This window comes from Salmo salar, chromosome ssa25, assembly GCF_905237065.1.
Source record: "Salmo salar chromosome ssa25, Ssal_v3.1, whole genome shotgun sequence".
Classification (NCBI taxonomy): domain Eukaryota; kingdom Metazoa; phylum Chordata; class Actinopteri; order Salmoniformes; family Salmonidae; genus Salmo; species Salmo salar.
The window spans coordinates 23,231,437-23,254,366 of NC_059466.1; the positions used below are offsets into that span (position 1 = coordinate 23,231,437).

Genomic DNA, 22,930 nt, shown 5'->3' on the forward strand with positions numbered 1-22,930 from the left:
ACCACCATGCTTCACCGTAGGGATGGTGCCAGGTTTCTTCCAGACAGGATACTTGGCATTCAGGACAAAGAGTTCAATCTTGGTTTCATCAGACCAGATAATCTTGTTTCTCATGGTCTGAGAGCCTTTAGGTACCTTTTGGCAAACTCCAAGTGGGCTGTCGTGTGCCTTTTACTGAGGAGTGTCTTCCATCTGACCACTCTACCATAAAGCCCTGATTGGTGGTGTGCTGCACAGATGGTTGTCCTTCTGGAAGGTTCTCCCATCTCCACAGAGGAACTCTAGAGCTCTGTCAGAGTGACCATCGGGTTCTTGGTCACATCCCTGACCAAAGCCCTTCTCCCCCAATTGCTCAGTTTGGCCGGGCGGCCAGCTCTAGGAAGAATCTTGGTGGTTCCAAACTTCTTCCATTTAAGAATGATGGAGGCCACTGTGTTCTTCGGGACCTTCAATGCTGCAAACATTTTTTGGTACCCTTCCCCAGATCTGTGCCTTGACACAGTCCTGTCTTGGAGCTCTACGGACAATTCCTTCGGCTTGGTTTTCGCTTTGACAAGAAGACAGCATCGATTACTGCCTCGAGTCTTCTTGGGTATGACGCTACAAGCTTGCTGAGGATTTATATATTTTTTTTACCCATTTTAGAATAAGGCTGTAATGTAACAAATTGTGGAAAAAGTCAAGGGGTCTGAATACTTTCCAAAGGCACTGTATAACTCATTGGGTAGATTTCACAGTACATCACAACATCTAACTGTTGCTAGTGTACACTTTAAAACCAGAAGCTCTTGGAAAGTCCTCTGTTCTTCATACATGGAGGAACAGAGTAGTGAATTTCAAATATATTGACTGTTGACTCAGGCTTGACATGCAGTGTTAAAAAGCATTGAAAGAAATAGAAACAGTGGTGGTGCTCACCTCAGTGAAGCCTGTCCAATAGGGAAAGTGTTAAGGAAAGAGAAGCACATTCAAGCAGTGACCAGAGAGGTGAGTTAGGTTAAGAAGAGGATAGACCATCAGCAGTTGTATCACAGATCAGTTCATGTGAAAGGTGATGTGATAAATGGTGAAAGGCTTGCATTTGCGTCACAAGACTCAAATAACATAGAACATGTATGAATGATAATGTTAAGATTAGCATTTGTAGTATTAAGTCGTTAGTAGTAGATGATAGGATTTTGACAATAGTCAAAGTCAATGCTTTGTTAAAAGCATCTGTTATGACACAATAAAATGTCACATCCAGTCTTACTATTGAGTTCTCAGTCTTGATTGACTTGACCTGCAGGCAGTCCTCTGCTCCTCTAATGGTGCTGTTGGCCACCATTTTTCCATCCATCCCTCTACCACTCTGTTTGGCGTTTGCCTCGTTCTCTCCATTCCCCTTAGGAGGACCCCTGGGGGGCACATCGCCACGTTGTTTCTTCGTGACGTGGGCCTCAGGTCCGTGGACCGTCTTCACATGCTTCCTGAGAGAGCTGGGGTCTGTGTAGCGCTTAGTGCACCCAGGGATCTTACAGATGTAGGGTTTCTGGGAAGAATAATTTGACATAATATCTTATTATCTGATGTTAAAGTTGATTACTGTTTTCATCCATTGTCTTCTGAAAATACATTATGCAAAAACACAAATAAAACAGAGAATAAGTTGACTGCATATTGAACATAAAAATCCTTGAAAAGTGTAAACACAATGAACTTAAATGTGCATTAGTTGATTTAAATAATGGCAGTGGGTAAATACATAGATGTAGTTCACAGTATGTCTCTCATTTGATTGGCTATGGTTGGGTGTCTACAGAAGCCTTACCTCATTGGAGTGAGTTCTGTTCTGGTGCTTGGCTCTGTCTGAGGCGTTGGAGAAGGCTTTGTTGCAGCCCTCGTGTTCACAGACGTAAGGCTTCTCCCCTGTGTGAGACCTCAGATGGGTCTTCAGGTTCTCCAGGCGAGAGTAGGCCTTACAGCATCCTTCAAACTAGAGAGAGAGAGAGAGGAGGGATGGATGGAAAAATTGATTGATGGAAAGGGGGAGGGAGAGAGAAGAGAGAGACAGACAACGGTCTGCGTTAGCAATAGCCTCAGAGACTCTGACATGCATCACACAAAAGTATTTGCTCTTTGAGAAAATGACTATTAAAAGAGACTGACATATACCACAAAAATGATTTGCTCTTTGAGAAAAAATTACTATTAGAACTATTTAAGCAAAGCGCCAGACATCATGGAACACTTTGTTGAAACAAAGCAGCTGAGCAGTTCTGTGTTTAGCTTTGGTATGCTATGCATTGTTATGTGGTAGGATTTGGTATTCCTTCAGAGTGTGCTGTACTGTGCACTGTGGGTAATTGACAGAGAGTGTGAGATGGGATCAAACTAGATTAGCTCAAATGTGGACATAAAAGAGCTGAGATCTTCCCTTTCAAAAACACAAGACTTGGTAGGGAGGGAGATAGCTAGGGTGAATGAGATGCATGTGGGATTTAGCAACTAAACTATACAGTAGAGTAGATCTTAATAAGGACCCATGGACCCCTAGTCCTCTCTTTACACTTGAATAACAAACATCCTCCTCTCATGTCAATCAGCCTTGTGAAGTCTTCTCTTCTCAGAAGTTCTCTTTTAATGGACTCACAAGCCCTCATTATTGAGCTTTGAAGCTGAGGAAACTACACACAAAAATGTTATCATGAGTGAATCAGTGCAACAGATGAATCCCTTAGTAAAGACCCAGAAGACTGTTCTATGTGGAGTGGATGGATTTCTACTGGTGAGAAGCTAAAGTACCATTTTAAGGCTATGGTCTATAGTTATTAAAGTGCATAAAGCAGAATCATAACCAGAGGTAGGACTTATGTGTGTGATACAAGCAGAGATAGTTAAGTGAGTGGCTTATCCGTGACCTATTATAGAAGACTCTGGACTTATTGGGAGAATGTGTACATTCCCAGGTGCATGTTGGGAGTTGGAGTTCTTACCGTGCATTTGTGTGGCTTCTCTCCAGTGTGTCTCCTCATATGGACCACCAGCATGTACTGAGCCTTGAAGGGCTTCTGTTCCCGCGAGCACTCATCCCAGCGACACACAAATTCCTTCTTCTCCCCATGGATGTGGTCATTGTTGATATGCTGCAGAGAGAACAGGGGAACATGGGGTTACATGGGAATAAAACACTTGGAAGTAAAACAGAGCAGGCATATCCATGTATCTCAACCTGTCTGGGAGATAGACATGAACCTCATCTGTTTCACGATCTGATATTCTCAATCAACAAGTTGTCAGATTTGTTTATGTCTTTAAAAATGTCCCCTTCCTGCTCATTTGAGGTGGGATGGTGTGTGTGTCGTTGTTGTTGTGTGTGTGGAGGAGACGTTGAGTCAGCAAATAGCTTGTGAGAGCAGACCTCCCAACCATCCCTCTCGGAGTTCCCACCAGAGTGGAACAACCTTCTTCCCTTCCCCACGCCAGACCACGAGTGACAACACCATCCATCAAGGCTGACAGTAAGTTTCCATTCGTCACGTTGTAGACAAAGGGTTGTGATGTGTTATTGGTGGGACTGTTTTGTCAGGCCCTGCGTCTCACACACACACACACACACACACACACACACACACACACACACACACACACACACACACACACACACACACACACACACACACACACACACACCTAACCTTGTGGGGACACACAATTCAGTTCCATTCAAAATCCTATTTTAATCTAACACCTAACCCTGAACCTAACCCGTACTCTTACCCTAACCCAAAAACCTAAAACTAAACCTAGCCCCCAACCCTAACTCTAACGTAATTCTAACATTTGACCTTTTGGGGACTAACAAAATGTCCCCAGTTGGTCAAATCTTTGTTTGTTTACTATTCAAGAATAGTTAAACACACACGCACACACACACAATCCTGACTTGTCTTCCTGACACCTGAGATTTACACACATCTCCTTCTCTCTCTCGCTTTGATCAGGAAACCAATGGTGTGTAACATACCGTGTGTACACTACACTGAGATGTCCATGCTTGAATGGTTGATTTTATTTTCTACCTAGAGATGTCTGTCTGTCTGTCTGTCTGTCTGTCTGTCTGTCTGTCTGTCTGTCTGTCTGTCTGTCTGTCTGTCTGTCTGTCTGTCTGTCTGTACTGTCTGTCTGTACTATCTGTCTGTACTATCTGTCTGTACTGTACAAACTGAACTAGAGTTGGTATTTTAAAATGTTAGTCGTCACAGACATGGTTGAAAGATCGTCAAAGGACCTTGGAGACATGCATCCATTTCTGCGTGAGCGTTTCAAAAACATGACAGTGATTGGACAGAAATGTCTAGAGTTACATTTCATTAAATTACAGAAAACGAACTGAGAATCAAACACAAAGTTTTTGTTTCAGACGAACTGCCTGTCTTTCATGTAAGTGTGTGTGGTCAGGAGGGCAGGAAGACTCATTCTGCTGTATTGTCTAGGCATGCAAGGCCACTTGGCAAGATTACCCTGCTTAGTGCCTATCCCTCCATTTCCACTGAGCCACACGCACGCACACACACACACAAACAACCACATGGAAAATATTCACACAGCCAGACAAACCACTTTGTTTCCTTGGGACCTTTACCCTCACTATACTCTACTAATGTGGCCACTTTGTCACAAGCCGGGGCCCTGGTCAAAAATAGTGCACTATATAGGGAATAGGGTGCCATTTGGGATGTAGCCATCCACCCACTGACTGGGTTAGTGGTTGACAGTCCTGATCCTGCCCAGTTCCTTTTCAGAGGAAAAGTGGATGAACAAGTGAAGTGTGTGGCCTGCAGCAGGCTTCCATTTTCAGCCATGTACTCTTCATACCATACTGAAACCATAATTTGGGGCTATTGGGGAAGGATTACTTTGGGTAAATAGAACTTAGAAGTTCTACGCCATAATTGAGTGTATTTTTTGTCAAGGTGAGTGATTTCACTTGTATGACTGGTGAGAACATTGTGTGAAACCTTGGAACTACAGTACAGGGGGTGTGTACTGTAGATGGAGGGATAAAGTCCTATCAAATACTTGGCAGCAGACTCTCAGTTATTACATCTACAGATGCCTACATCTACGTTGGTATGTAATTAGAAGTTACTGTAACAAGAGACTCATTCACACACATGGACATTTACTGTTCATTTTTCTATTTTCCTTCCTTGCTGCCTTTCCCTTATTCCAGTGAGTTGTGGTATGTGTTCTGCTACACCATGTCCATCCACACCCCACACCACCAGGCCCTAGCTTTGTTCCCTAATCCCCTCAATCCCTGACAGAGATGCAGTGTAGGGGGAATGGATCCTGGAACTTACTGGGGCTGGTCTGGACATGCCCTCTGTCAGGACGACTGGGGCCGGGGGGCTGGGTGGCAGGACGAGGGGGAGAAGTGATAGGGTGGGGGAGGAGAGGGGAGCAAAGGGGGGAAAGAGGGGTTCTAAGGTGGCTCAACTCCTGGACTTTCTTTGTCAAGACAGACTGGAGGGTGGAAAGGGGTCGAGAAAGGGGCTCCAAGGTGAATCCACTTCTGACCCGTAACACTGGGAGTTAGAGACTTCAGAACATTCCAGACTCAGCTCAGAGACTCCCAGTCTGGGTACTGGACTGACAATCCCAGTTAATCATAGCCTATTCGAGTAGAGTAGAGAGCGCTGCATCAGGGGTTCCTTAGAGAGGAAAGGAATAGAACAGAGTTCCAGAGCTCTGAGTATGACGATGGATTTACTGCCATGCCTCTATGGTTCAGAGGTCAGAGGTGGCTGAGAGCCAGGGGTTGGAGGTCACATCTGCAGGGGCGTTAGAGTAGCTCCGTCTCCTCAGTCGGAATCAACAGGCCTCATTAACCCTGCGCGTGTCCGCCACAGGAAAGGATCAGTTACTATTGCCTTGACTGGTTAAATCTTAAACCTGACTGGACTGACGCTTTAATGAGGAGCAGAGGAGGCCATTTTGAACATTAAAAAAAGGGGGAAATGGGAGGGTGTCTTTCAGACTTCTTCCTGTGTCTGTGTGCCTCTCTCTTGCCTTACGTTTTTGTCTACTGAAAGTCACAGGCATACCCCCTGACTGTAGAGGCACCAGCAGGCCCCTACTCACAGATGTCCTAACTCTATGTGGTTACTAAAGATCACTTAATAATTACTCACATGAACAAGCTGGTCCTGGGTGTCGTACTCCTTGCTGCAGCCGACCCAGTGACAGTTGGTCTCGTAGACAGCCTCTGGCTCCTGCTTACACTCATCTTTGTCCAGCTCCTCACTCAGGTCCAGGACATGCTCCTGTGGACGAGAGGACTCAGTCAGAGAGGGGTTCATGACTGTCTTATGTGCATGCAAGCACACAGTTTGTGTGTGTGTTGACTGTGTATATAACCAACTATACTGTACTATTCTGCATTTGCTTATCTGCATCTTAATGATCTAAGATTGCTTTTGCACATCTCACTGTAAAGATAAGGGAAGCAAAAAATAGGTTGTGGGATCCCATACCTGAAAGCATGGTGATATGGGCCGGGGTCCTTCTGCTTCTGTCTTGACCTTGTGCCTCTTGGTGATCATGGGGTTGACTGTGCTGCTCACCGCCGGGTCCCCACCAGCATTCTGCAGGAGAGAGAAGGAGGTAGACGTTAGAGACACAGACTATACCAGCCTTCTGAAGGACATACTGTAGAGAGAGCAGTAGAGGTTAGATAGAGTGGTCCTTAATGGCTCAGTTGGTAAGAGTGTCAAGTTCAATTCACACAGGGATTATACACTAAATGTATGCACTCACTAGATAAAAGTGTCTGCTAAGTGGCTAAACAGAAGAAGGAGTCAGAGATGCAGTGCTCTGGAGTGTGTAGAGACAGAGGCAGAGTTAAGATAACTCAGAGCAAAGTCAGAGCGACATCACAGTATTGTTCTTGGCGCTGGCTGACTGGCTCTGTTCTATGGTAACGTGATGATGTGAGGGTTGGTTGGTTTCAGAGTCAACCAGAGCCAGCCAAGCACCAGGCTCAGGGCCCATAACTCGTATAGCGACCCGACACAGAGACTAAACAGTTTAGACTGCTTTATGAGAGTCAGCCAGGGGAAATATGAAAAGAGAGAAATTATTATCCACACTGCAACGCTCAGAGCTTTGATCCTCCAACCAACTCTCAACATAACAGACAGACAGGCCTTTTTACGCCTCAGTCACAGGCTCTGTGGAGGAGACGCTCAGTGTGAGTGTGTGTGTGTGTTTAAGCATCATAAAAAAGGATATGAAGTGAGGGTTGGGGGTCAGTGAGGAGGGGTCTCTCTAGTCTCCAAATCCCACCCAGCCACTACAGTACAGTACGGCGCTGACTGTGCTTCAGGGGCCCCATGTTCTCACTAACACTAACTTCAATGGCTGGAAACCAAGGGAAATGTGGTTCTGATCAATGTCAGTGAGGGGGGGGGGGGGGGATTTAGCTCAGTGTGTGTGTGTGTGTGTGTGTGTGTGTGTGTACATTGGTATACTAAAATTGACATAGTGATGGAATTTATGGGTGTCTCTGTGTGTACATTGGTATGCTAAAATTGACATAGTGATGGAATTTATGGGTGTGTGTGTGAGGGGTTGACGGTAGATGAGGGGGAAGTTTACATTCATAGAGACCATGTATACAATAGGTTGATAAAGGAGACAGAGTAACAACGTCTATGAACTGAGACAGATAAAAACTGCTGCTAATGGGAGGGAGTCATCCTCCAGCTCGTAGCTGAGCGAACCCTAGCCAAAAACACTGGCAGTTTATGGCACTCTTGGGCTGGATTCATTTAGCATGCCAGAATTTTATCCAGAATTTACGTAGTATAATTTGGACAATATACAGTCTACATTCCATTCAGGTTAGAGATCTTTGGTTTCTGTGTTATAGCTGAATGGAATTCATCCGTATCCCTCTCTGTGTATTCACAACTCCATTCATAGAATTGCATATAAAACATGAATTATAGGATCTCTAGGACTACATCGTCATGCGCGTCACAATTAAACCAGTGTTTGTGAGATATCAGACATATAAGTGCAGATATCTGACGTAAGACAATGCTGCTCACCTGGTTGGACTCAGAGCTGGAGGTGTTGTGGGTGGTGTTGAGGGTGGAGGCTGCCAGGGCGTGGGCATGCTGGCGGGCAGCGAAGGAGGGCGAGGGCTGGATAAGGGGAGGAGTATGGCCGAACGCACTCAGGCCTCTCTGCTGGTTGAGCAGCTGCTGGTAGGCCATGGGGTTGATGGGGTGGGGAAAGGTGAACGACGGACTGAGAGATGAAAGGACAGGTCAGTTATTAGCGGATGCACCCCATTTTAAGTACAACAGCAAATAAAATAACTGTAATCACTTAGTTATAGAGATAAGACCACTTTTAAAACTGTGCAGCTATTCTATGATTGATTGGTGTATGTGGAGCCCTATGTGTAGATTGTTGAAAGTAATACATAAGTTCTAGAGGTGTATATGTGTAGAATAGTTGTTGTGTACTGTATATGTGTGCACTACATGTACACTATATACAAAAGTATGTGGGCACCCCTTCAAATTAGTGCATTCGTCTATTTCAGCCACATCCATTGCTGATAGGTGTATAAAACCGAGCACACAGCCATGCAATATCCATGAACAAACATTAGTTTGTAGAATGCCTTACTGAAGATCTCAGTGACTTTCAACGTGGCACCGTCATAGGATGCCACCTTTCCAACAACTCAGTTTGTCAAATTTCTGCCCTGCTAGAGCTGCCCTGATCAACTGTAAGTGCTGTTATTGTGAAGTGGAAACATCAGCTGTGAAGTGGTAGGCCACACAAGCTCACAGAACAGGACCGCCGGGGGCTGAAGTGCGTAAAAATCATCTGTCCTGTTGCAAGACTCACTTCTGAGTTGCAAACTGCCTCTGGAAGCCTTTCATCGGGAGCTTCATGAAATGGGTTTCCATGGCCAAGCAGCCGCACACAAGCCTAAGACCACCATGCTCGCCGCCATTGGACTCTGCAGCAGTGGAAACATGTTCTTTGGAGTGATGTATCACGCTTCACCATCTGGCAGTCCGATGGATGAATTTGGGTTTGGCAGATGCCAGGAGAATGCTACCTGCCCCAATGCATAGTGCCAACTGTAAAGTTTGGTGAAGGAGGAATAATGGTTGTGGCTGTGGTTCGGGCTAGGCCCCTTAGTTCCAGTGAAGGGAAATCTTAACACTACAGCATACAATGACATTCTAGACGATTCTGTTTCCAACTTTTGGGATGGATTGGAACACCGACCGAGAGCCAAGCCTAATTGCCCAACATCAGTGCCCAACCTTACTAATGCTCTTGTGGCTGAATGGAAGCAAGTCCCCGCAGCAATGTTCCAACATCTAGTGGAATGCCTTCCCAGAAGAGTGGAGGCTATTGTAGCGGCAAAGGGGGCACCAACTCCATATTAACGCCCATGATTTTGGAATGAGATGTTTGACGAGCAGGTGTCCACATACTTTTGGTCATGTAGTGTATCTTGTACCTGATGCCGCTGACTGACAGGTGTCCGTAGGAGCTGCTGGCTGCAGAGCTGGAGCGTGAGTTGTTAATGTAGGCCACGAGGGAGTTGGGCGAGGTACGGATCATGGTCTGCAGGTCGATGCTGGCGTCTGAGAGAGGGGAGATGGACAGGGCTCGCTTTCTGTTCAGCCTGGGGGTCAGTCTGGGGCTGGAGAACCGGGACACTGCAGATCAAGAGCACAATCATTCAATCAAACAAACATATTTATAAAGCCTTTTTAACATCAGCAGTGCTTTGCAGTACCCAGGCTAAACCCCAACGAGAAAGCCTATACACACACAACATGTTAGTGACCCTTTCTCCCTACACTGACTAAGTGTTACAACAATTGTGAGAAGAAAACCAAATGTCACTAGTAGTACACTCCCACAGCATACTAAAAAGTAAGAACACTAATGTCAGTCAGTCAGTAAACCCCCAAAGAGTTACAGTTTTAAGATGAAAGCAGAAGAAACCTGTTTATCCAGAGGTGTTCTAGTAGAGGTCATTCTAGTGCTAGTCTAGCCTAGACTAAGGTACAGTCCCCCTCAGTCTGTCTATGCTGTACCAAATGGCATCCCATCCATATTTAGTGCACTGCACTACTTTTGACCAAAAGTAGTGCACTACATAGCTAATAGGGTGCCATATAGGATGCAACCTATATCTCTCTCCATCATCTCTCTAACACCACCCCAACCCTCCTCCTCCCCTTAACGCTCACATCCTCTTATGCATAATGAATCCCTCCCAATCATTTGCTGTAATTACCGTGATAAGAATCTCACCCAGTCAGTTGTATTTCAGCATGTTAAATGGAGGCAATTTAAACACATTGATTTGAGAATACCATTAAAAGAATGAAGCATAGCTACAAAAGGTAAAGGTAAACCCAGAGAGTCATGCTGTTTTTGGAGCACGAATATTACAGTAAAAAAAACAAAAAAACATTACCTTTCTTTCCCATGAACTGTTGATTTGGTATCGTGTCAACTTTGACCCCTTTGGAACTAATTCCCTCAGGTTGTGTATTATAATCATGTAGACATCCTTAACCGAGTTCTGTGCATGTAATTCTACCTGAATTGAGCATGTAGTTCACTTTAACCTTCCTCTTTGGGACATGCAATGGAAAGTCCCTTTTACAGGCTTCATAAAACAGTTCCAGGTGGTCAAAGACATTTGGAAAGATGTCTTTCAGGGTTGTTCAAAAAGTTTATTGAATTTTTCTTTGGTGGCATTGGGTTTGACTCTGTTCCTGTGGCAATGGGTGACAGCTAGGGAGAGAAAGACAGAGGTGGTGGTAGGGAAGGTAAATGGAAAGTGGGATACTTTCCCATTCAGTTGTACAACTGAATGCCTTCAACTGAAATGTGTCTTCTGCATTTAACTCAACCCCTCTGAATCAGAGAGGTGCGGGAGGTTGCCTTAAATTGACATCCACGTCTTCGGCGCACGGGAAACAGTGGGTTAACAGCCTTGCTCAGGGGCAGAACGACAGACTTTCACCTTGTCAGCTCGGGGATTCTATCCAGCAACCTTTCGGTAGGGGGTAGTCGCTAGCAGAATACGGGGTAAGGGTAGGGGGTAGCGTTGGCCAGCTGTTGTGGGCCAACAGGTGCTGAGTATTAGCTCTGGTGTGATGTGGCGTGGCAGGACACATACCAGGGCAGAGTGGTGGGGGTAGTACTGGTCTGGGATGGGGGGTTATTAGGCCTAACAGGGGGCATCATCAGAGGCGCTGGCAACAGGAAGTTCTTAATAGCTCCCATCACACCTCCCCAAAACACACGGACAGACGCACACACCACCACCTGCCAACATGTCAAACACACCACTGTCAGCCTGCAGCCAATCCTCTAACCCTTTATTGGGTAAATTAGTGATCCTTTCTTCCAGGCCATATGGATCCAGAGACCACTATACTTATCCAAACCTACGGCCGTAAAAACGGTAGTCTTATACATGGTGTGTGTGTGGGTGGGTGTCGGGGCGTGCGCACGTGTGTGGGTGTGTGTAAAAAAGACTATTATGTTGCTGAGTTGTAAAACAAAAGGCTTATGTGCTTACTTAGAGAGCTGCAGGACTTCAGAGGGACTCTGGCTGCTCTATGAAAACTCAGCTGTAGAGATGTATGAAAAAGTTGGCAAAAACAACAATCGGTCCCTAGGAATGTTCTTCTATGAAGCTAAAAAAATAAATGTGTCAAGTATCATTAGGCATATTGCGAAAGGGGGGGGGGGTTATCGGGGGAGTAGAGGGGAGGAGAGAGAGGGAGGTGGAGTGGGGAGAGGAGAGGGTTGCTACCCGGATACGACAGTGGTTTATAGTATACTCTTTAGAAAGGCTGGGGTGGATTCAGATTTGCATCGAGTGTAATGGCTCTTTCTCTCTAGCCTGAGACTGGGCTGGCCCATTGTGGAGCTGCCGTGTGTTTGTCTGTGTGTGGGTCTGTGTGTGTGGTGCAGCGGTCTTATTCATCTCTGCTCACCACAGAACAGAACTGAACCTCAGGGGCGATTTGCTTAATAATGTGCCACTTTATAAAGCAGGAAACTAAGCGAGGTACTGCTCACAGCCTGGCGAAACTGGTGCCTGCCTCACCCCCTGGGCACCCTTCCCAAAAGACAGCCTCATACCTCATACCCCAACCCCCAAAACCCACCATATCCCTAGCCCCAGACATGGTCTCAACCCCTTCACAAAAGACTGATTCACCCCCCCAAAACCCACCCCTATATCCCCAGACATACTGTAGTAATAACCCCCTAAACCCACCATCCCACACCCCAACCCTCAGACATTGTCTCAACCCCTTTCATACCTCAAACCCCAAAGTCCCCATCCGTACCCATCCCCAGAAAAACTGTAGGTTCTCCCTAATCAATTCACTACAACTTTTTCTATCCACTCAGGAGTCCCTAGTTAATGTGTTAGTCAACAGTGTGTGCATGAGAGCGCAGTGTTTGCTCTTCTAGCCTGGACCTGGCACACCAAGGATACACTCCCCCACTGGCCCCCCATGTTAGAGAGACAGCGCCTGAAGACAGCCGCAATTTATTAGGGCGGCAGGTAGCCTTGAGGTTAGAGCGTTGGGCCAGTAACCGAAAGGTTGCTGGTTTGAATACTGGAGCCGACAAGGTGAACAATATATCACTGTGCCCTTGAGCAAGGCACTTAACCCTAATTGTTTCAGGGGCGCTGTATAATGGTGACCCTGGCTGTGACCCCACTCCCTGCGGGTGTCTCAGGGGGAGTTGGTATATGCAGAAAAACACGTGCGTAACAGGACAAATATAAGCACCCCTGTGAGGTCATTGTTGTGTATGCGCTGCCTGAGGTCACTCAGGCAACACACACAGTGATAGAGTGCTTTATCGATGGTCGGGCTCTAATTTAGGGGTATGCCAGGTTCTGGCAGCAGGGAGGTGGCGTGGCGCTGGCCCGAGGGATATGTCCTGTTCTCTAGGTCTGGGACTCTGTCTCTGTGGGAGCAGAGTGGAGCACAGGGAGGGTTGGCTATAATTGGGGGATCTGGACTGATATATAGGTTCATAATTACAGGCACTTGAGTGCACATTAACAAAAAAAAATAAAAGGGGGCTGAGCGATTATTTTAAGCATCTGCCTTGCTGTTTTGATGGAAATGGCTTTGTGGAAAATCTGAATACTGTAATTGAAGGGTAGTAATCCTTAATCCTTTACCCCCCCCCCGTCCCTCCCAGTACAGCCCCCAAACCAAAGCCCCCCGAATGAGAGTTGGCACAGGTTCCACACACAGCACACAAAGGTAGTCTCCCTTTGTTCAGTGCAACAGGCTTTAGAGGCCTGTAGTTAGTAGTTAGCCTGAGAGAATGATATTACAATGGGATGTAGGGTCTCTTTATCTGGGCTCTGTTTTCCCATCAGGAGAGCCAGTGGAGCCCTGTGGAGGGCCTGGCTTTGTTGGGTCATTTAGTTAGGAGTGTTGATTCACTACGTCCGCTGCTCTCTGGCTATGTCTGTCTGTCTCTCTCTCTGGTCTCTCTCTCTGGTCTCTCTCTCTGGTCTCTCTCTCTGGTCTCTCTCTCTGGTCTCTCTCCTCTCTCTGGTCTCTCTATCACTCGGTCTCTCTCTCTGGTCTCTCTATCACTCGGTCTCTCTCTCTAGTAGGGTTGCTGTACAGTGGATCCACTACCACCACTGCTCTAGCTCTCTCTCTTTCAGATGACCCCAGACTGAGGTAAAGCATGCAGGGTCAGGCGTTGGTCCTCCGAGGCAAGGGAGAGAGGCCCAGCGCGAGGCCCATTCTCCCCCCTAAACAACACCGCAGCCTGGGTACCAGCCAGCCAAGAGCCCCAGCCAAGTCCAGCCACCCCCGATCCCCTCTGCTCTCCTCCGAGTGGGGAGGAATGTTTATTTTTCCTGGTAAATCTCGCTAATACCATCACTGCACATTTTATTAGAGGGAGCTCACTGCGATGATTCCCCTATGAGCCCCCAGTGTCCTGCTAAAGCCAGCTGTGTGTTTTTGTGTATGTGCACACTTCTGCCGGGGGCTCATGTGTGTTCATACAGTAAGTGTTTGTGTATGTAGTCCGCAGGGACTGGACAAGACCCCCCTCATTCTCCGTCCCTCCCTCCCTCCTCCTCCCCAAACACTAAGATCTCTTTTTCCTCTGACTGCATGGCAGACATTTACTTTGGCAGCAGCTATTGTCATGGGACCTTTGAGTTTCTTTTCCCGGCAGCAGGGTCCTATGCTGTTAGTGCTCTACAACCCTCCCCCCTTGTTCAGCCTTGTTTGGCGCGTTCCTCAGTGAGCTTACTATTAAGACATGATGAAGTGTAATCTGTAGGATTTACAGTATTTAAGTTTACACTGAAAAGGGTGAAAATGCTGATCCAGCTAGAGCAGGGGTGGCTAATCCTTTTGTCTTGAGGGCCACATCGGTATTAAACAATTCAGAGGAGGGCTGTACAGATTCTTTTCCAGACCGATTTGTTCCATCTATCCATCGATCTATCTGAGATCTCTGGGTGAGACCACTCATAACATCACACGCCACACGCAATAGATTTACTAAGGGCTTTAGGGAACAAGGCCCAACTGGCCTCTGCCTGGTCTGGTGGAAACATTTGTGTCTGCTATTAGCGGGGGAAATTGGTCTATGTTGTTTTAGTGGATGAACGCGTCAGAGCACGCCACTGGCACGGAGGCACACTTGGCATTTCAGCACGGCCCACGATAACCAACCAACTGATGGACGGCAGGAGGATCTGTCAGTGTTTGTTTTGTAGGCCTGTCGGAGCAGACTGCATGTAGCCTACATGGCACCCATTCCTCAATCAGTCACACAGTGGGCGGAGGAGAGGAGCAGAGAGCTACTGGGGTGCGTCCCAAATGGCACTCTATTCCCAATACTGTATAGTGCAGTAATTTTGACCAGGGCCCATAATGTGTTCTTAGAGAAAGCATTACTACTTAGCTACCTACTCCCCTTCACGTTCTGCGGAGCATAAGGCCTCAACAAAGGGATCCAAAACTGAGAATGGGTTTGCACACAGTCAGATTAATGATCAGATTATTACGGTATACAATTGTCAACCTACTGTATACAGTACCACGCATGGGCACAGGGATACATGGTCTGTCCTGAGCAGCTAGTTCTGGGAAACTGGACAGCATCAGCGTGCCATGTTTAGTGTCATTTAGCTATGTTCTTGAGAAAAGACCCAGGTTATAGCTCTGCTTAATGGCAGTGGTAAAACTTACAGTAAATCCATACATTTAGCCCTATGGAACTATGAGAACACCTGACTGTCTTAAAACTTTACTGTACACCCGGCACTAGGGCTAGTCTGCAGAATTTTCCATTAACACATTTCTCCCTTTTATTAACGATCACCATTTTTTAAGTCCACTCTCTCATGTTTGCAGTACTAATAGGAATAATTGGGAAGGGAAAATAACCAGCCATACTATAACTTTGGGTTCACTGAGGACTCAGCTCTTGTGGTAGGTCCAATGAATTTATTAGAGCATAAATTGATTTTTAAATATGCATATGAATTTATTTTATTTTATCAGCGCTAGGCTTCCAAAACAAATGTAGCGGTCTCGATGCATATGTATCGCCCTCTCTGCCGTTAAATGAGGCTCTTTATTCAGCCAGGCCGTATGCTGAGACGCTGAGCCATTAGCTGGCTGGCTAGGTCAATACAGAGCCTGTGTGTGTCTGTGGAGCTGCTAGCCTCGCTAACCGCACTAACGGAGAGCTTCAAGCCAGAGTGTGCCCAGGACGCTGACCACATCAAACCCAGCCAGGTTTGAGAAGTAGAGAACACCAAATAAACCTGCCAGGGGGAGGTGTGGAGGTGAGGGGGGTGCGGGAAGGCGAGGAGAAGGCCCAGTTCTGTGCTGTGTGAGTCGGTGTCTGTGGGTGTTTGAGCAAACAGCCTCCCCAAACAACTGTGGGAAGCCAGCAGCAGTGGCGGTCACGCCGGGAGAGAGGAGTGGCAGGATGGATGGAGGAATGGAGGGACGGAGTAGTGAAGGAGGAAGACAACAACCTCTATGCCCAAATCTGCATGCCCTCCCCTCCTCCTCCCTCTCTTCATGTTTGATTTAGTGATTGAGGGGTAATTTAAACGGTTCATTTCAAGGTGGATCCTGCGTTGGCAGGGATCATGGCGGTAGCGTTTTCCTAGCATGCACATGAGGATTGGTGCTTTAGCGTCACGCAGGGTGGACGGAGTGCGTGACAGGAGGTGCAAACACCGTTAGATGGTAGATGGCTCGTTCTCGCTCTTTTCCCTTGGGTGGTTTGAGACCGGATAAAAGTGATATAGATACCAAACCGGGAGTCTGTGCCAGGCAGGCAGAGAATGTATGCGTTTGACGATCGAAAGGCATCGAAAGGCTAGCTTTCCACTCTGTAGCACTGTATTCCCCATTCATACAGCTAACTGGAAGGTTCCTGAGTTGATATAATCTCCAGGTCTTAGCAGCAATATTAGGCCTTACTTATCACTCTGTTCATAGGCCTGGGACTGTCTGCAAGGCTATGGTCCCTGACCATATGTCTGACCTCTCCTGTGAAAAGCAGGGTTGTTCACCACGTCTGTTCTGTCAGACTGTCACTAAATCTCCCCTGCCTGCCACTATCCTCTATCCCTGCCGTTAGATTGCAAGAGCAGAGCAGGGACCACAGATTTACAGTATACCTGCCATAACACTGACTGAGAAACAGAGAAGAGACAGATTCAGAAGCCCTGGCATCCGCTGCTGCCTGAAATATAGTACATCCAATGCCAAACATCTCTCTCTCTCGCTTTTTCTATGTCTCTCATCTCTGTCTCATCTCTCACACACTCACTCTCTCTCTCTCTCCATCTCATTCTCTCCTCTTTCTTCCTCTCTCTCTCTCTCTCTTTTCCTCTCCCTCTCTCAACATGGTTGCCCTTTTAAGGTTACCACTGTGGATTTGTAGGATGTTACTCATAACAGAGTAACACACCTGAAACACTATGCGACTAGCTGTGTAAATTAGAGGCCTGTGTTGGGAGAACAGTGGTGGGCCTTTCTGTGTTTATAGACACCCCCTGCTACGACTAAGAGTTTTTATAAGTCCAGGAATGCTCCTCTTGCTTTGATGTGGGGAAGTCTTACACACAGAAAGCCACAAGAAGAAGAAAGGGCATCTATGAAAAGCACATCACCACATACCTGGAGGTAAGCACAAAGGGTGATGAGGCTCTTAGTATTTAGTAGTGTGGCATAAGGACACTTCACAATGTACACTGAGTATACAAAACATTAAGAACACTTGCTCTTTCCATGACAAACTGACCAGGTGAAAGCTGTGATCCCTTATTGACCAGGTAAATCCACTTCAATCAGTGTAGATGAAGGGGAAAAAAACTGGTTAGAGAAGGATTTTTAAGCCTTGAGACAATAGAGACATGGATTGTGGATGTGTGCCATTCAGATTTAAGTGCCTTTAAACTGGGTATGGTAGTAGGTGCCAGGTGCACCCATTTGTGTCAAGAACTGTGCAACTCAATATTAGGGGGTTGTGCAACTCAATATTAGGAAGTTGATCACAGCTAGCAGTGAGGTGGGAAAGTCCCACATATGATAGTCAGTGTGACCTGGGCTGCGTCAGGCCTAAGGTAGTTCACGGGTAGGAAACCCACAGGCACTTCATGTTTTGCTTTAGACCAGGTGATGAATTTAGCCAATTAAGTTGAGTGAGGTGATTGGTAGAATCAGGTGTGGTGTCTGGTTGGGAAAGAATCCTGCAGTGCAGTGGCTGTTGCACTCCAGGACCAGGGTTGCCAACCCCTGATCTAGGGAATCGGGTGTCATTTGGGGTACACCCCAGGAAGGTGTGTTTCAGGATTTCAGGGTCACTCACCGTCCACAGGGCTGTAGTCGGGCAGGTGTGCTGCTGCGGCTGCTGCTGCTGCGGCCGCCCCGGTCTGCATGATGAGGTCTCCGTAAGTGCTCCTGCCACTGGCCATGAGGTGGTAGTAATCTGTAGGGTTGGCACCTGGAGGTGGAGGGGGCAGGCTGAACAGACCATGTTCCTTCAGGTGCTCATGGGTCACTGTCGGACAGAGATGGAGAGAGGGGTGAGATGTGAGACACAGGTGAACTAATGAATAACTGACATGGGAACAGGGAAGACTGACACAGGAACAGACAGGGGGGGGTTCGAAATGAGAGGACGCAGAGACAGACACAGACCAAAAGAGTGAGTAGTAGAATTGACAGACGGAGAGACAGAGAGGAACAGACATGGTGCGTTGCTTCACAGGTTTGAAGATCTATGCTACAGAAGATGCCTGGAGGGCAAAAAGCTTTTGCTAAAAGATAGGTGAAGTCTTTGAGATTTGCTGGGGTGTGTGAATGACCCCGGGGAGTAAACGAAGAAGAGAAAGAAGAAGGGAATAGAACATTCCTGCTCTTCTCTTGTCTCGCACATAAATTCATTGAGACAGATTACATGCACGCGCACGCACGCACGCACGCACACACACACACACACACACACACACACACACACACACACACGCACACGCACACACACACACACAAAATGGCATCCATAGTGGTAGAGAAGGGAAACCCTTGAGCATTTCGGAAATATTGATGTAGAACGTGTTAACACCTGCACCCTGTAAACCCACATTTAAAAGTGTCACAAGCTGTAAGAGTGAGATGTAGATTTGTTTTCTTTCCTTTTGCAGCGAGCCACTGAGGCCTATAGCCATAACTGTGGCCTCCTCCCCCTGTTTCCTGCTCTCCATTTGCCCCTGCGGATATATCAGGGGCTAACCTCTCTACAGATAGAGAAAGAGGAGTGGAAGAAAGGAGGGATGGAAGGGTGGAGGTTTAACTCCCTTAAAGGGCCTAATGCAGGGGTGTCAAACCAATTTTACCCCGGGGGTCCGCATTCAGTCATCAAAGAGGTCCGGAGGGCTGCACTGAAAATGTGCTATATTTCCTCACCGTAAAAATTAGCAAAAAATAGTCCTCTATCCATAGTTTTTACAATTTCCGATGCTCCCTGAATGTCTAGCTTTCATTTGGGTGATTATTAGCGAGATGGACACAGTCAAGAAAATGTATGAATGTAGGTCTATTATCATTTCTACACAGTTTCCATTTGGTTTTAGTCATTTTAAAGTATATATGTTTTACTCCAACCACCCCTGACCTAATGTCACTACTGTTAGTTAGATAAACTGGGGAGAAGAGAAAGAGAGGGGAAGGAGGGGTGGCCTAAACCATGGGCCACACCAAAATGGTCCTATCAGGACTAATTAGGGCTGGCTGCGGTCAAAAAAGAACAGGCGTCTGTTTGTGCTGGCTAGGAGGCCCACAGAGAAGCTTTAGTTTCTCCTCGCCTGCCGGATCACATAACCACTTCCAGTAGCTGCTTTGTGTGGACTGGACAGACAGACTGAGGATGATGGAGGGTCGTGGACTGGACAGACAGACAGACTGAGGATGGTGGAGGGTCGTGGACTGGACAGACAGACTGAGGATGGTGGAGGGTCGTGGACTGGACAGACAGACTGAGGATGGTGGAGGGTAGCGGACTGGACAGACAGACTGAGGATGGTGGAGGGTCGTGGACTGGACAGACAGACTGAGGATGGTGGAGGGTCGTGGACTGGACAGACAGACTGAGGATGGTGCAGGGTAGTGCATAGGACAGACATAAGGACAGGAGCATGGTAGTGGAGGGTAGAGGATAAAACCAGTAGTCGACCCGGTGAAACCAGCTCATAAAGCCAGGGAATTCAACAGACAGAAGGCAGAGCAAGGAGGCTCTATCTCATTTACATGGTTTGGGGTGACCCTACACTGCTGTATCAGACATATAGTAGACATTGACAACACTGACTATAAAGGGTGTGGATGTTTCCTATAATTGGAAGATCTGTCCTTTTCTTGATGTAACCAAGTTGATATGCTGATAAAATGGACTGATTCTATAGCTCTACAACAACATAAGAAAAATAATAATCTCTGGGACAATTAACAGTAGTGTCTAGGCATGAGGTTACTAAAACTCACTCAAAACAAGTTGTCTACAACTACTTTACAGGTATTCTATCTCTAGAATTATCTACAGTATTCTCTGATAGGCTCCACGCTTACACAACTTTATTTATGTTCACTCAAGCTTAATGCCATCCATTTTATGACATACTTCTTTGCCACTGCTGCCACTTTATCAGTGACAGAATCTCTTCCGCATTGCTTCTTCTCAAAGCCACAGAGCCATTAAAGTCAACAGGGGAGTACACTCAGTGATTTATCTTTGGGCCTCTAAGACAGCTCTATCTCAGCCTTTGTAGCCTCTCAGGCAGCTCTCTCTACTCTCTTCAACCTGTTGTTGTAACAGGGTCGTGAGGACAGGCCTGTCATCATATGAGCTCCATATTGGAGAGGGAAATGTGCTTTGTTAGTCTTTGCTAATTTCCATGGTTTCCGATACCCAAACATTTGTTCAAAAACGTATACACACATTCTAGCATGTGCATGTGTACACATACACTCTTTCTTTCTCTCTCTAGCTCTCTTACACTCACGGAAGCACTCACACATTCATGCACGCTCACGCATACAAACACACACACACACAGTGTACACTTAAGTGATAATGCCCGGGCATTATCACTTTTATACAACGGGTAACCAACATTTAATGATTTACAGTTTAAGTTGGAAGTTTACATACACCTTAGCCAAATACATTTAAACTCAGTTTTTCACAATTCCTGACATTTAATCCAAGTAAAATTTCCCTGTCTTAGGTCAGTTAGGATCATCACTTTATTTTAAGAATGTGAAATGTCAGAATAATAGTTGAGAGAATGATTTATTTAAGCTTTTATTTCTTTCATCACATTCCCAGTAGGTCAGAAGTTTACATACACTCAATTAGTATTTGATAGCAGCAAAGCACCCCTGCAACATGGTAGAGCATGGTGGCTCAGTTGGTAGAGCATGGTGTTTGCAACGCCAGCATGGTGTGTGCAACGCCAGGGTTGTGGGTTCGATTCCCACGGGGGGACAGTACAAAAAAAAATATATATATAAATAAATAAATGCATGAAATGAAATGTATGCATTCACTACTGTAAGTCGCTCTGGATAGGAGCGTCTGCTAAATGACAAAAAATGTAAATGTAAAAAAAAAATGATGCTGCCACCCCCGTGCTTCACAGTTGGGATGGTGTTCTTCGGCTTGCAAGCATCCCCCTTTTTCCTCCAAACATAACAATGGTCATTATTGCCAAACAATTCTATTTTTGTTTCATCAGACCAGAGGACATTTCTCCAAAAAGTACGATCTTTGTCCCCATGTGCAGTTGCAAACTGTTGTCTTGCTTTTTTAAGTCGGTTTTGGAGCAGTGGCTTCTTCCTTGCTGAGTGGCGTTTCAGGTTATGTTAATATCGGTCTCGTTTTACTGTGGATATAGATACTTTGTACCCGTTTCCTCCAGCATATTCACAAGGTCCTTTGCTGTTGTTCTGGGATTGATTTGCACTTTTCGCACCAAAGTACGTTCATCTCTAGGAGACAGAACACGTCTCCTTCCTGAGCGGTATGACGGCTGTGTGGTCCCATGGTGTTTATACTTGCATACTATTGTTTGTACAGATGAACGTGGTACCTTCAGGTGTTTGAAAATTGTCCCAAGGATGAACCAGACTTGTGGAGGTCTACAATTTATTTTCTGAGGTCTTGGCTGATTTCTTTTGATTTTCCCATGATGTCAAGCAAAGAGGCACTGAGTTTGAAGGTAGGCCTTGAACTACATCCACAGGTACACCTCCAATTGACTCAAATTATGTCAATTAGCCTATCAGAAGCTTCTAAAGCCGTGACATCATTTTCTGGAATTTTCCAAGCTGTTTCAAGGCACAGTCAACTTAGTGTATGTAAACTTCTGACCCACTAGAATTGTGATACAGTGAATCATAAGTGAAATAATCTGTCTGCAAACAATTGTTGGAATAATTACTTGTGTCATGCACACAGTAGATGTCCTAACCGACTTGCCAAAACTATAGTTTGTTAACAAGAAATGTGTGGAGTGGTTGAAAAACTAGTTTTAATGACTCCAACCTAAGTGTATGTAAACTTCCGACTTCAACTGTATGTATTTTCATTAAAAACTTTACCTAAATGTATTCATATTATTTCATCCTTCCACAAAATATAGTCCCGACACAAATCTAGGGATGCTACCCAAGCCGGCTGGTCGTTTGTTCTATCGGTTTGGTTGCCGGTGACGTGACCCAGTCGTTGAGTCTTTTTGTTCTGCATCTATGGACGCAACCCTGACGTTTGTTCTAAATGCTCTATTGCTATACTGGCCGGCAACGTTCTTATCCCTTGCTTGCTAGCTAGCCAACTACGGATAATTTACAGTCACGTCAAACAGCACAGCCAGAATAACAACAAAGTAGCTGCATTTGCGTTTGTTTAAGCTGTTTTTAGTGATATTTATTTGGATACATCAATAATAATGAGCTAATGATACACTATTTCACCTGGCATTGATAATGTGCTCTCTCGTCAGGACATTGTTGTTCAGAGGAGCTAGCCAGCAACACAGCTAACACAATCACTTCAAACTGAAGTTGGAAAGACTGTAAACTAGCTGCACTTCGTTTCGTTTGACCTGTTTTTACTTCGTTTCGTTTTAACCGGTTTTTAAATGTACATTTCTTTGTAAATATCCATAAAAATGATGCTGATTCATGATTTCGACTGGCTGAGAAAAGCTGCCTGCCTGTCTGTCTGTCTCATTCTGACTCCCAACACGTTCATTACTATGGGACAGCTGGAGATTGAATTTCAATAC

General features: G+C 46.0%; 1 protein-coding gene across 1 annotated transcript in view; it reads right to left on the bottom strand.

The window, feature by feature from the left end:
- The window catches only part of gli2a (GLI family zinc finger 2a), a 103,095-nt gene that overhangs the window by 8,388 nt on the left and 71,777 nt on the right, over positions 1-22,930 (bottom strand). Inside the window, exons 5-12 of the mRNA XM_014173702.2 lie at positions 17,956-18,147; positions 9,539-9,740; positions 8,097-8,298; positions 6,519-6,629; positions 6,177-6,308; positions 2,976-3,125; positions 1,811-1,975; positions 1,253-1,531 (exon numbers count right to left, since the gene is read on the bottom strand). Coding sequence (XP_014029177.2) covers positions 1,253-1,531; positions 1,811-1,975; positions 2,976-3,125; positions 6,177-6,308; positions 6,519-6,629; positions 8,097-8,298; positions 9,539-9,740; positions 17,956-18,147 — 1,433 coding nt within the window. The remainder of the gene's footprint in view (positions 1-1,252; positions 1,532-1,810; positions 1,976-2,975; positions 3,126-6,176; positions 6,309-6,518; positions 6,630-8,096; positions 8,299-9,538; positions 9,741-17,955; positions 18,148-22,930) is intronic.